The sequence below is a fragment of the Gambusia affinis genome, linkage group LG07 (assembly GCF_019740435.1).
Source record: "Gambusia affinis linkage group LG07, SWU_Gaff_1.0, whole genome shotgun sequence".
In the NCBI taxonomy this organism is placed as follows: Eukaryota; Metazoa; Chordata; class Actinopteri; order Cyprinodontiformes; family Poeciliidae; genus Gambusia; species Gambusia affinis.
Genome location: NC_057874.1, coordinates 25,670,402 through 25,683,869, shown reverse-complemented (window position 1 = coordinate 25,683,869; position 13,468 = coordinate 25,670,402). Strand labels below are relative to the sequence as shown.

Here is a 13,468-nt window from a genome sequence, read left to right as displayed (position 1 = left end):
AGAAAGCCATAATTGAATTATGTTTATTTACATAGTGCCAATTCACAACATGTCATCTCAATGCACGTTACAAAAAAGGTCCATTTAGTTCAATGAAACATACATTCCAATTCTTTCTTGGTATTAAACAAGGAAGAAAGTTCAGTTTCTTGTTAAACAAACTGAGAGAAAACATAGTTAAAAGTTGAAAAAAGTTGAAATAACAGTAAATATTGAAAATTGAAGAGAAAGACGTGAATGTTGCAGAATTGCCACAGTTTTTCCTCCAGGAGCCCAAGCCAATAGTAGCATAAATATAGAGATAGCTCACAATAAACTCACTCTAATTATAATCTTTATCAAAAAGGAACATCTTAAGCCTACTCTTTATTGATGTACGTAGATGTAACTTAAGCCTTCAATTGAGTCAATCATGGTAATTTGTTTTTGTTTGTTTTTTGTCACTAATCAGATTCAGCAGGGAAGTATGCTAACACTTAATTTATTTCATTTCTACATGGATTATCAGACTGTTAAACTAAGAGATTGTTGGAGTGCTTGCAAAGTGGGAGACTATGCGATCGTTCCTCTCATGCATGCTGAAGACATAGTGCTCCTGTAACCTTACAGTGCAGATCTATGACAGCTACCTAGAGTGTGTTCTATGAAGTGCAGATAAACCTCAGGTTCAATTCTGGAAAGAGTACTGTCATGACTGCTAGGTAAAAGATGGGAGGTAAACGTTTCCTTCCTTTTATTTGTCCAATCCGTTTCTAAGCATGCACATAAAGAGAAGTAACAGAAAATCTATTATATTGATTTGCTTTATAGAACGAATCTATGGTGCAACTAAGTGATTATAAAAAGGCAAAGTCAATGTTTTGGCATGATCATCACAAAGCCTTGGTCTTAGATTAGTGGGCAGATCTGAAAAGACGTGTGAGCAAAGCAGCCAATAAACCTGACTTTGTTCCAGCAGTTCTGTCAGGTGAATTGGGCCAGAATTTCCAGCAAACTATTGGAAGAAGATTATTGTGGAGGGAAACGGAAATGATAAAAGGGAATGCTACTAAATGCTGAGAAAATATATGTAAACTTGTAATTTTGAAGACTTTAATCAATAAATTACATATGTTCTCCCATTATTATGGCACTTATAAAGTAAAAATAATTTTGGTGACCTAAAATTGACCTAAAAAAGAGAAGTTTGGTCTGAATATCTCTAGACACTAAGAAAAAAGTGCATATGTATTTTAATTAAGTGTATGTAAACTTCTAGGATAGATCTATCTATCTATCTATCTATCTATCTATCTATCTATCTATCTATCTATCTATCTATCTATCTATCTATCTATCTATCTATCTATCTATCTATCTATCTATCTATCTATCTATCTATCTATCTATCTATCTATCTATCTAGCATTGGACTGGAAATAATTTAGAGAGAAATAAACACGAAGTGCTGATTTATATATGTAATGTCGTGAGATCTATTCCAAATTTCAATAAATAATTGAGTTAATCTAATCTTGTCCTTCAGTTGTTGTAATTCTTATATAGATGTAGAATTTTTTGCATTGTAAAGTAGGTGCAATATCAGATATAATAACCTTCTGACGCTGTCCGTTACCTACAGTGCTGAAGCCGTTTGTTTGCATATAATTCCATTCTGTAATTTTTGACAGTTTTACTTTAATAACACTGTTTTAAAAAGTTTTGAATAAAATAAATTGAGAGGGAAACGTAAACGAGGCTGACACAAGTGAGTAGTCGAGTTAGTTTGGGGCCAAACTGCTAGTTTTCCTCACCGGCTCACACCAGTCAGCGAGAGCGTGGTGTTGCATTTCCCCCGCTTCAGTCACTGCTACTCAAATTCTTCAACTCTCTTTAGGCAATATCCTTACGCCCGCAGAGCTGTTCAACGTTGCATTACGTCGTGGGCGTAAAGGCTCCTTGTAATGGCGACCGTGCCGTCGATGTGCCTAGGTTTGTGAAAATGAAGCGGAGAAGAAGTTATTTCTTTTAAGTAAAACGCCGAGGTTCCCCGGAGGAGGACTTTGCGTCGATAACCGTCATCTTCAAGCGTGGTAAAGAAAGCTGTACGTTTATACTTTTGTGCTCCAGAAATGATAAAGCTCAAGTCCAACCAAACCCGGACGTACGACGGGGATGGCTACAAGAAGCGGGCAGCCTGCCTGTGCTTCAGGAGTGAGTCGGAGGAGGAGGTGAGCTCGGGGATGTTGCTGCTTGATAGGCCATGCTAACACTAGCAGCAGGGGGTGTCTTCAGTATCTTACGTATCTGTAAATCGATACATTTATCAACATGGTCACCATTTTAGTGACTACTCAGCTTAATTCTAAATTCTCTTTTATCTTGTCTGTATGTATGTTAAAAGTTAGTTTATAGCCCTTACTTATGCTAGTGTTATATAAGCCTCTTTAGCTTTAGAAATGGAAACCCGTGGCATGGAGTTAGCTTAGTGCTAATGCTAGTTCTAGCATGCTAATTAGCGCTGCTGCTGCTCCGGGGAGCCAGCTGTCAGCCAGCAGCCACAGCCTCATCAAAGGAGTAGTTGCTTTATTACTGAGAGCCTCATGACCATAAAAATATGTATATTTCATTGGCTGACTAAAATATTGATGTAATTTAAAAAGCCATGCTAAGTATATTATTGTGACGACAAAAACAATTTGGGTGGGTTTTCCCACCCATGGTATGTTGTTGGAATAGTGTAAGCTATAAGATAGCCTTGTTGTATTGGTCATTTTGTTTCACATGTTAATGTACTTTTGTGAGATAAAGCATTAGACAATGAGAAGGCATAAATCCTCAATTTTTGCATTATTGTATTTTGTTGAAAGGTAACAATGACTACCCTGATTTTTAATCTATTTAAGAAACTCGTATGCCTTCGACACACAAGCACAGAGGTGTCTTTGTAAGAAAAACATTACCAGGAGAGCAGATAAAATAATAAATCAGTTCCTCATCAAAGGAAGTGCCAGACTGTGAACAACATCATTGATTTCAGAAAATACACATGCACACGCCCACAAACTTTTCCCAGGAACAGTAGTTTACCTGATTAGTTTGCACCCCATCCTCGCCTTTTGACTTACTATCTATTTAGTTAGTAATTTTACTAAATAGATGAAGATAAATATCTATATCTTCTGTACTGCAAAGGTAAGTTAGGAAAAAAAAACACAAAAAGGAAATTGTGTGGGATTCATTCCAGGTGCTGTTAGTGAGCAGCAGTGGACATCCTGATAAGTGGATTGTTCCTGGTGGGGGAATGGAGCCTGAAGAAGAGCCTAATGTTGCTGCAGCTCGAGAAGTGTGTGAAGAGGTCAGTTCAGATTTATTTTTTTTATCTCGTGTAATAGCCTTAGTCTTTACCTTTTCATATTTGTATTCTAACAGGTGTTATAAGTCACCCAAAAGTAGAATATTTGTTACAAGTCTTTTCTTAAATTTAATGATGAACAAATACAAAAACCTGTCTTTCTTCACATCAACTAAAGACAAAAATGTTATTCTGAGAACAGCTTTCCATTTTTGGTGTGACAAATTAGTCTGAGTCGAGCGTAGGCTCAGAGGAGTGTTGTATTACAATCATGCCTGTATTTAACACTAGGAGTACGGCCTTGCTCTTAGAATCTTTTTTATTAATGCAGTCATCCTGTTTGCACAACCAGAGAGACTGGGAGCCTGGCAACATGTAAGCAGTATCATAGCATCATGTTTCAAGGCAGTGTTGTGGTGTCGTAAGGGTCACACTGAGATTAAATGCTAGCTGCACTAGCACTGTACCGTCCCAAAAATAGAAAAAAAAAAAAAAAGAAAAAAATTTGATTACAATTTTTGAGAAGTTTTTAATTCTGCCTCTTAAATAGCAAAATGTTGCAGTTGTTATAATTCTTTGGAGGAAATGACTAAACTAAAATTCTGCTTATACAATTTATACACTTATCCCTCGTGTGTGTGTGTTCCATTCATTTTCCTGGACATTTTGATTAGAATACAAACACCGATACTGAAGATATAGAAGTTCTCTCAGCATCTAGCTCATGCCGGGCCCCTGACATGTAAAGCCTGCTCTTTGTGTGTGATCCATCACACTGATGGATGCTGATATAATCTCTTATCCTGGCTCTCATAGGGGCTGCCGGACATTGCTTGTTGCCAGCACATTTTCATTGACTCAAAGTGTCTAGCCACTACTAAGGGTTAGTTGAGCGCTTAAAGCAATCACCCAGAAATATATAGTCATATACTCTATTTTTTAGCCTTATTTTGGATGCTGGTGTAATTCTAATCCTTGTGATCAGATCACAAGGAGCGATTGCTTGTGCTTTCTGACCTGGAATGTTGCCAGATACTATTCAGGACCCAATCACAGTCCAGATGTTACTCCAGCTTCATTTGTCTATTTACCCCTTTCTGGCCTGACCTTATTCTGTTGTCAGTGATACGCCCCAATCCTGCACCATTAGGACAGATTGCATAACCATAATGCAGCCTCAGTGCTGTCCATCTTCTTCCAAGATGATGCCTCGTAGTTTTCAGTTACACAAATGCCTGAGCAGGGAGACATTTTCCACTTCATAAAAAAACACACAGGCTGACTTTTGGCCTATTACTTAATCCCTGGCATGGTTTATGAGTTTCTTTTGATGGGTCTGTTCTTTTCCATCAAAACCTTCCATCAGTTGAAGACTTGAAGAGTGTAACACAGAGGCCGTGGCGCAGTATGTGGAGTCCAACGTTTATTTATAGAGTGAAACTGGAAGCTGAAGAAGCTTCAAAGATGTCAGCAAGCGGCCCAGCTCTGTATTTGAACCTCTCTAACTATTCACTTGGGAGTTAAGATGTTGGACATAGTTTTTTTTTTGTTTAGTTTTTTTCAGAGTAAGCCTGAATATTATGTTTAAGTTTGTATCTGGTGAAAAGAGGTTTGCTTACTTGTAATATTGAGAGGGGAATAGAAATGTCTAACAACAAAGATGTCTATATTCTGAACTTTTTATAGCTGATTTCCTATTTTGATATTCCGATCTGGTGTTTGCTTCGTTGAGTCATTGCTGAAAAGTGTTATCATAAATAATTTGAACATGGCTTTTGTTCTGCATTTGTTATTTGGAGGACTGAACACACACAAAGGAGTGACTGCAGTGTGAAAACACAGTCTTATGTAACATAATCCACTGCAACACAAACTAGTTTCAAAATTACCATACAAATTACATCAGCACTCTAAATCCAGCTCAACAAAACACACCGAAGTTTAGATGCAATATTTATTTTTGGTCTATCTGGCTGCATTACTTTGAAATGTCTTGGTTTTTTTTGTATTCCTTTTTATCAGAACAACCCTTTGTCATCTTTTGTGGTTTAATTACCATGGTATTATTTTCTAACCTTTTCCTTCATCTTGCAGGCCGGTGTGAAGGGAACCTTGGGTCGTTTAGTTGGAATATTTGAGGCAAGTTTCCTTCTGCTTCCTGTGGATTGTGTGGTTGTTTTTCCCCCCACATTTTTAAATCTCAACTAAGTGGCTTGTGTGTGACTGCAACGTAAATATCCAAATTTGTAATTTTCTCCCTCAGAACAAGGAGAGGAAACACAGAACCTACGTGTATGTTCTAGTTGTAACAGAAGTACTGGAGGACTGGGAAGACTCGGTCAACATTGGTAAAGTACTTTGTTCAGTGGTCAAAACAAGAATCACACGCAGTCACATGCTTCTCTGTGGCTTTGTTGTTTTTTCTTTTAGAACTCATTCTCGGTCATATTGCATTTCAAGGATCAGCCCTTGCGATTTTTTTACACAAACTTTCTGTAGTCCTGATCATTTGTTCAATTTATTTTTTATTTTGTTTTCTGTATCAATTGTTCTTTCTGGATGAACTGTATCTACCACTGGTTTCTTTTTTTTCTGCCTACAGGGAGGAAAAGGGAATGGTTTAAAATAGACGATGCCATACAAGTGTTGCAGTCTCACAAGCCCGTGCAGGCCACCTACTTCGAGGCTCTCCAGGAGAGTTGCCTAACCAGTAATGGAACGCCACTGGTGACCACGATAGGCGACGACCTCTCCCCAACCTACAGCATTAATCAGAGCTCCGGTTCGGGTATCAGATAACTAGAACCACAACTCTGATTTCCCCCTGGAGCTTATGCCACCACTTGCGCTCTTACTTGTGTCACTTCTTTCTCCTCTCCTCTCTTCTGTCCTCTACTGTTTTTTTTGATGTTCTTTTTTTCAGTAACATGGTATGCCTTGCCAACTCCTTTGTGCCAGAATTGTGGCACAGACTTGATGACAAGTGTTGGGTGAATAGACTGAAACACTTTGTAAATGTAATTAAATGTAATTTTTGATCCCTGTTCTTTTTCCCTCTTTTTACAGAAAATGCATGAAGTATCCCCTCATTCCCTGTTCTTATGCACCCTTAGTGTGGTGTTAAATGAATGCAAGAACTACTTTTTACTGTTGTAATGTAAAAGTGTATGCGTAGTGCTTAACCTGAAGGCTTTTTGGTGGTCTTTTTAATGTCTTCTCCATTATTTTGGTTGTTTTCTGTTACTGAATGTGCCCATAAATGTACTCCCTCCCTCGTTGTAAGGATAGGAAACAGTGTCCGTATCTGGAAAAAACAGATTTGTGGGAAACGTCTTGCATGAGCACCATTAATGTCGCCTCGCTCACGTGAGTGACCTGATGCTGATTGTGCAACAGATTTGTGGCAAGGTCTTAGGTCTTTGGCTTTTCTCCATGTTCTCCTGTGTTTATTTATTAATTTTTTTATTTTAAGCTCAGCTTTTTAGCACAGCCCCTGAGCAGTTCTTCAGTTTGAATAGACTTTCAAGTGTCAATTGGGTTTCTCTTTTATTTGGGAAGCTAGCCAAGCACTACAGGTATCACCCTCTAGCTGAACGTATACAGTAAACTGTACAAAGAGTGGAAGAATGCCAACTTATAATGTAAGAAGGATCGCTTCTTCTCATTGATGTCTTTACCTCAGTTCAGTACTTTTTTTTCCTATTTTAAAATTTTCTTGTGATGACAAAGTCTTCCTCCACGTACTTAGAGGGTGAAAGTAGGTTTAAAGAATTTTTTCAGAATTCAGCACATATCACTTAAGTTATTATAACCCATGTCCATATCTTACTCCTCACATTCAGTTTAGTTGAAAAACAATTGTTTACATTGCGTTTGTACCATAGCACAGATGACTTTAGTGGGCACTTTCATTACATACATGGCTTTTTATCTTTTTTTTTTTTTTAACCCTTATTTTTGTTAGCATTTAAACTTCATCCCCAGAAACACTCAGAACACCTGATTGACATTGAAAGTAATGGATCTGTAATGTTGTCTTCGGCAAAGGTGCAGAACAAACAAGCCTTGTACAGTTTGAGAACTCGTTTGTACTTGTAAAATGCTTTTGGATACTTTTTTTTCCTCTCTTTTAGTTTCTCTTCTCTAATTCATCTGGCGACTCTCTTTAGCCGAGCTGTGTCACATGACCTTGATGCGTGTGGCAGCAGGCTCAATACTGTGAAACTGGAGGCGCTGTAGATAGCATGCAAGAGGTTTTTATTGTAAATTGTTTATTTCTGTATAGATCAAAGGTGAAGAGTACAAATGACAAAACACCTCTTACACATCTGTGAGTGCTATGTGTTATTTCAGCTGTGGCTGGAATACTGAAAACTTCTTTTGTTGGCTTTGGAGCTGTTCAGATTTTTTCTGTTTTCAGGTGGCAAACAGTACACCTGAGACTAAAGAACAAGGAATGTGGTTGTGAGATATGAGCCTTTTAAATCATTTTAGAAAAATATTAAATCCCTTCCAATTCTTAGCTGTTAGGGTTTACCCATTATTTTCTTTTGGTTCAAGTATAAAACAGAGTAATTGCCATTGAAGTTTCCAAACTGCTATGTGGTTAAAATATTAGCAAGACTGTAATCTAAGTATTTTTCTGTAGAGGGTTTCATTCATTGCAAAAAAATTAATATAAATTACAAATTAGAGCTAGATCAATGTTTGTTTTTACTTATGTGGTAAACTCATCATTAAGCTTGTTTGAGGTAACTATGTAGTTTCAATCATGTTTACTTTCCTATCTTCAACTCTTAAAGACACAGGTAAGTCTACATGTTATCTATAAATATGGCTAAGAAATAACAGCAGAGTGAAAATTGATGTGAAACCCCTTACAGAAAATTGTATTGAGAACTGAAGCGTTGTGAAAAATGTCAATAATGCAGCAGACCAGCATATTCAGCGCTGATGATAGAAATGTGTTCCTGCTTGGTGAACTGGGTCAATGGTCTCCTCCCTGAGACTTTGAGCAGGTTTTATTGTTGTGCGTTTGCAGGGTGTGGTGACTAAAGTCTTGCTTTATGATTTCATACCTGGCAGTAGACTTGTCTATTTGACCTAATATGTAAATGTGCTGTTATCAGTAATTAGCTGGGATTGAAGTTGTTTATTTGGTTCAGTTTTAATGATGGGTACTGGATTTCCATAAGTAACAGCCAACAATGTAATTATTAATGACCTTTTGTTTCTAACCATCACCTAACGCAGTTGTCTGTGATGAACTAATGCCTTGTATATAGGTAGAACAACCTTAAAACTAGAAGAAGCACTTTGGCTGTGGTTAATTAGAATTACTAATTTCCTTAGTTGGAAAATTTCACTGTTCTGATCAGAGGTAATTAAGTAAATACAGAACTGATATAAATTCCACATTGGCATTTATCCACTTCCTTTATATGGGCTCTTATTTTATGCTAAAGCAAAATAAGAGCACGTTTGTTACACAACTGAATCTTGGAATGACATCACTTCCTTCGAAGTTTGAAGCTTGTTTGCTACGCCAGTGAAATGGCTCCATCTTGTGGCCATGGTAGAAGTATTAAAAGCACATCTCAACAGCTGAGGCTTGTAAACAGTTTCTTTTATCAGCTGAGGCTTGTAAACAGTTTCTTTTATCAGCTGAAACACTGCAAAAAATTTTTCTATCTAGTTAAATTAGGAAAACAAAGACCCCTAAAATATTTGCAACTGAATTACAAACGTGTTCACTTCTAGCTATGGAGTTTGGCCTGGAAGTTACATGCTTGCAAACATTTTGTCATTTTGTGTCACTGGAATGTTGTTTTCCTCTTTTGTCATTTGGGACTGTGGAATAAAACGAGAGCAAGACTAAAGATTGTAATATAAATGTGCCAACAAATAAACACCAGTATTTCAATTTCTGACATGTCTCTGTTTGTCTTAGGAAATATTTCTACTTCAGTTTAGTGGAATACAGTAGAGACCACATTGAAAGATTCAAAATTTTCAACATAATAAAACGTATAAAATATATACTTTTATAGTATATGTGGAATAGTTAAAAATGGTCATCTTAAATAGGGAAAAAAGCAAATCAGGTTTGAGGTGAAAAACTTTCCAACCCTGTTGAACCATTCTGGGTGTTTGTCTAACAAGCACATCATTGAACACAACTAAAATATAAACATTTCTAAAGGCTTCAAACTCATACAGACGCAAGTATCCATCTTCTGATTTGAAGTTAAACTTTTCTGCACTTTGACAGTTAAAAAGGCAGACTGGGTCTGGTGGAAAAGGGAAAATATTGGCTTCAAAAGCACTTTTAGTGAATAGCAAATTTAACAAATTGTCTCCTTGGGGCCTTCTGTATTCTGGAAAAGTGATCATTTTGAGATACAGCTGGACTTTTTAACCGAAGCCTGAGACTTTGATCGGGTTTTATTGTTGTGCATTTTCTATTCAGAAAGTTCTGACTTGTGCCATTCAATCTGGAGGCTTAGGATGCAAATGTAAGTGAATCAAGGAAAACCTATTACAGCTAATCAGTTTATTTAATATTTATCAATTCTGGTTGAGTGATGTCACCGGACATTAGGTCAGGGAATTAAATTAGTATTACTCGGTCATAATGTACTAATGACAACAGCCATAACTTGGATTTTGATTCTTTATTTGTAATAAACAGTAAAATTTACTGAGGCTGCTGTCCTCTGCCACGTCCAAAGCCACCTCTCTGTAACAGAGAAGTTCAGTCAGTCGAAATGGGATCAATTTACTGAAGCCACAATGTTTCAGCAGACTGTTAAAAGTCCTGAACAACAAAACCTGAAAGTACTTACAAACTGGAACTCTGTAGCAGCTCCAGCGCCAGCCTCTGCCTTCTTGTCAGCACCAGCTGAGGAGAAAAAGGTAAAAATTAAATCTATATATTTAAAAGCTTGCCACAGCTAACATCATTCTATTGGTCCTTTTATTACTTTTTCACATATTTGACAAACAGGAGAAATGTGCCTTGCAACACTATTTCTTAATCTTAGGGAAAATTACTTCCATTGAATATACTGAACAGAAAACAAGCCATTGCAGTTACTGAAAGTGAGCTGAAACATAAAAGTTGGATTTTTTTAAATTTTAAAATAAAGTCTGAGTGCTGTATTTTTTTAAAGATATTGATTGAATTGCAAATATCCCATGTGGAATAACTGGCTAAAAAGACTCAATTTAACACCAAACATCATGCCCAGCTATCAACCCTAAAATGTTTAGCCAATGGTTTACATACGGGGTGCAGCAGATCGCCTGTATGCATCTCTGTCTGCCTCGCCACGGTTGAGGCGGGCAGGTCTCTCTCCCTCCATACCTGCACAAAGAAAAAAAAAACACAGAAGAATGTTTACATCCAAATCTACTATAAGACTTGGATCCAATAAGTCAGCATGGACACAATTTGGCCTTTGGTATTTACAGCTAACTTCTGAAGATTTTTAAATATCATTTCAGAGTATTTTTAAAACATCTGAGTTTTACATTTTTAAAACTCAAATGTTTTAGAGCTAAAACAAAGTAATGAGATCACATCAATGACTTTAGTGTGAAGACGGTTTGTTTGTTCCACTCCAATAACACAGTTGTTCAGAGTTGGAAATGGTTGTTGAGGGAAAAAAATATTTTACATTTCCTCAAATTTTGGATTTAAAATTTATCAAATATTAGCAAACAGAATTTACAATGTAGATGCCTAAAGTTACTTTCTACCGAAGGCCCTGCTCAGTAATTATTTTTAAACTTTTCTGTTTACAATACAATTATAAAAGAGTTAAGTGCTCCCAATTACACCAAATCACCTCAAGATCTAAGTTTTTGAACTTTGACACACAAGAAGTTTTACATCTGACTCCTTATTAAAACCTTTTAGCACCTGCATTATATTACAGCGTCTTAAGCAATCTCAAACATTTCGATAAGCATGAATCACATTACATTTCTGCAGGTAAGAACCACCAATACAATTTAAAGTTAGGTCATTAACAGCCAAACAAAATAACTGTCTGATGTCACTCAATTCTTCCTTGAGTCCAGTACTTTCAAATTTAATTATGAGTGGTGTATCAATTTGTGTAAGATTTTTTTTTAATATCACCAAAACGTGTGAAAGTTCAATCATCAGTTTTCCACCCCGCACTTAGCAGGGGCTTTAATATCTCACCCTTAGGCCTGGGCCTGGCTGTCTCAGGGCGGGTCTGGCGGCGCAGGGTGGCGGGGACGATCTCAGGGGGAAGGTGGAGGAAGTCTCTCAGGTACTGGATTCCCTCATTGGTGAGATACCAGTAAAAATGGCGCCAGGCAAATTGCTCCTTGACGTACCCACAGGATTTCAGCGACTGAGAAAAAAACACAAGTGAAAGAATTAAAAGCAAATCTACTTGATGCAATATTAAATAGACTTTTATCCTAAAAGAAGTTTTACATCTGATCTCAGGATTCACTGTCACCAAAGCTGGTGATGACAAACTCTTCCCGACCAGAATTAACTTCTCTGGCCAATTAATATGAAACTGGCAGCCTTACAAAGCTCTTGGTTTTAGTCTCATTCAGGCTTGTAATAATGTGGAATACTGTGAACATTTACAACACATTTAGCACATTGATTTCATTTTTCTTACTTCTATAAATCCTTCAGATCTTGCCTCCATTGCATCTGCACAGGTTTTTTAAATTGCTGAAACCTATTTTGAAATCCTGTATACAAATTACATGTAATGCTTTTTAAGTCGTATCAGCTGACAAATTTTGCATTCTGAATTTCGATTTAGGAAAACTTATATGGAGCAAAATAAAGAGAAAAAAATCAAAAAATAGCTATGGCTTTTGTTTAGAACCAACAGTTATACTCAAACATTGTACGGCACCTTTTTCCTCATGTGCTGTAATAATTATAACAAAAGGACACTGTTCTGATAGTTTCCAGATATTATTTCATAAGCCAAGACATGTACTTGCTGCTAGCTCTTAATCCAGATTTTTGGAACCACTGAACTACACAGGAAATGAAAGCTTCCATGAGACAAGATGTACATTTCTACAAAAACAGCTATTCTCCTGGTATACAAACGTATTACTATTTTTAAGTAACATCCTTGAGATCTGAGGTAGCTAAAGACCGATTGCCATCACCAACAGCACCCAGGTATTCCGGAGAAGTGTTCAAACTTGTGTTCAGCCGTCTCACCTGCATCGCCTTCATAACATGAAGGTTGGGGACATTCTTGTCAGCAAGCTCAGGATGCTTGGCCAGGTGGACGTCTTTCTTGGCCACCATGACTCCCTCTTTAAAGAGGAGCTCGTAGATAGCAATGCGGTTCTTCTTGGGCATAAGCATCTGCGCAAAGTGAGAAGGCAGGTTTTACTTTCCTAATGTTTTAAAAAACACAATAAGCTATTGTTTGCTTCATATATTTACATCAATAGCAGGACATTTTCACACACTTCACAGTTTAAAACAGACGTCCGCGTAATGGGGCAAAAATGGCAGCCTGCCGTGATAACCAAAGCCGGGAATACTTCCTCACTCCAATACTAAATATCTACAAATATTAGGTGTTTAGGACTAAAATACGTCAGCCATTTTTATAACAACAATAACAGAAAACACAAACCAAAGAGTATTTTCTTCTAGAACCTGAGATGTTAAAGATTTATTTAGATTTTGACACCATGTCTAACTTTACCTTTCCACTAGAGAAGGGACCGGAGCCGGAAGGAACGAGTGGTCTTGTTCAGGAAGGTATATGCTCCCAGCGCGAACCTGCTCGAATATGCTGCCCCCTGCTGGTGTGGTGGTATACCACCAAGAAATTGTGAAAGTCTGTGCCTTCAATTGGAAACTATATGTACATAAATACGAACGTCTTCTCTTTAATATTTTTTAACAGTTTAATTAGATCTGTTTCCAGTTTGTGGTGTTACAGTTTAAGATGTCAATCGTTTCTCATTGCTAAACGAAATGAACAATAGCAAATCGGATTATTTGCAAGTTTAATTGAAATAAGCAATAAAATGCTAAATTTGAACCACGTTTAGTATTGTTTCGCATTTTTTCTAAATAGACAAAAGAGAAAATAATGCACA

At 37.1% G+C, this 13,468-nt stretch overlaps 2 protein-coding genes across 2 annotated transcripts; one reads left to right on the top strand and one right to left on the bottom strand.

The window, feature by feature from the left end:
- The first annotated feature begins 1,683 nt into the window (after window positions 1-1,683).
- Window positions 1,684-9,261, top strand: nudt3b (nudix (nucleoside diphosphate linked moiety X)-type motif 3b). The gene is made up of 7 exons (XM_044121050.1): window positions 1,684-1,747; window positions 1,877-1,971; window positions 2,110-2,210; window positions 3,227-3,337; window positions 5,429-5,473; window positions 5,598-5,682; window positions 5,937-9,261. Exons 2-7 carry the CDS (start codon window positions 1,944-1,946, stop codon window positions 6,131-6,133), a joined length of 567 nt encoding a protein of 188 aa, XP_043976985.1. The 5' UTR covers window positions 1,684-1,747; window positions 1,877-1,943; the 3' UTR covers window positions 6,134-9,261.
- Window positions 9,262-9,993: 732 nt separating this feature from the next.
- Window positions 9,994-13,189, bottom strand: rps10 (ribosomal protein S10). Its single transcript, XM_044121054.1, has 6 exons — window positions 13,069-13,189; window positions 12,570-12,719; window positions 11,547-11,721; window positions 10,623-10,700; window positions 10,180-10,235; window positions 9,994-10,073 (listed from the first exon to the last, which is right to left on the bottom strand). The coding sequence occupies exons 2-6, from the start codon at window positions 12,717-12,719 to the stop codon at window positions 10,032-10,034; spliced, it is 501 nt and encodes a 166-aa protein (XP_043976989.1). The 5' UTR covers window positions 13,069-13,189; the 3' UTR covers window positions 9,994-10,031.
- Between the last annotated feature and the right edge of the window lie 279 nt (window positions 13,190-13,468).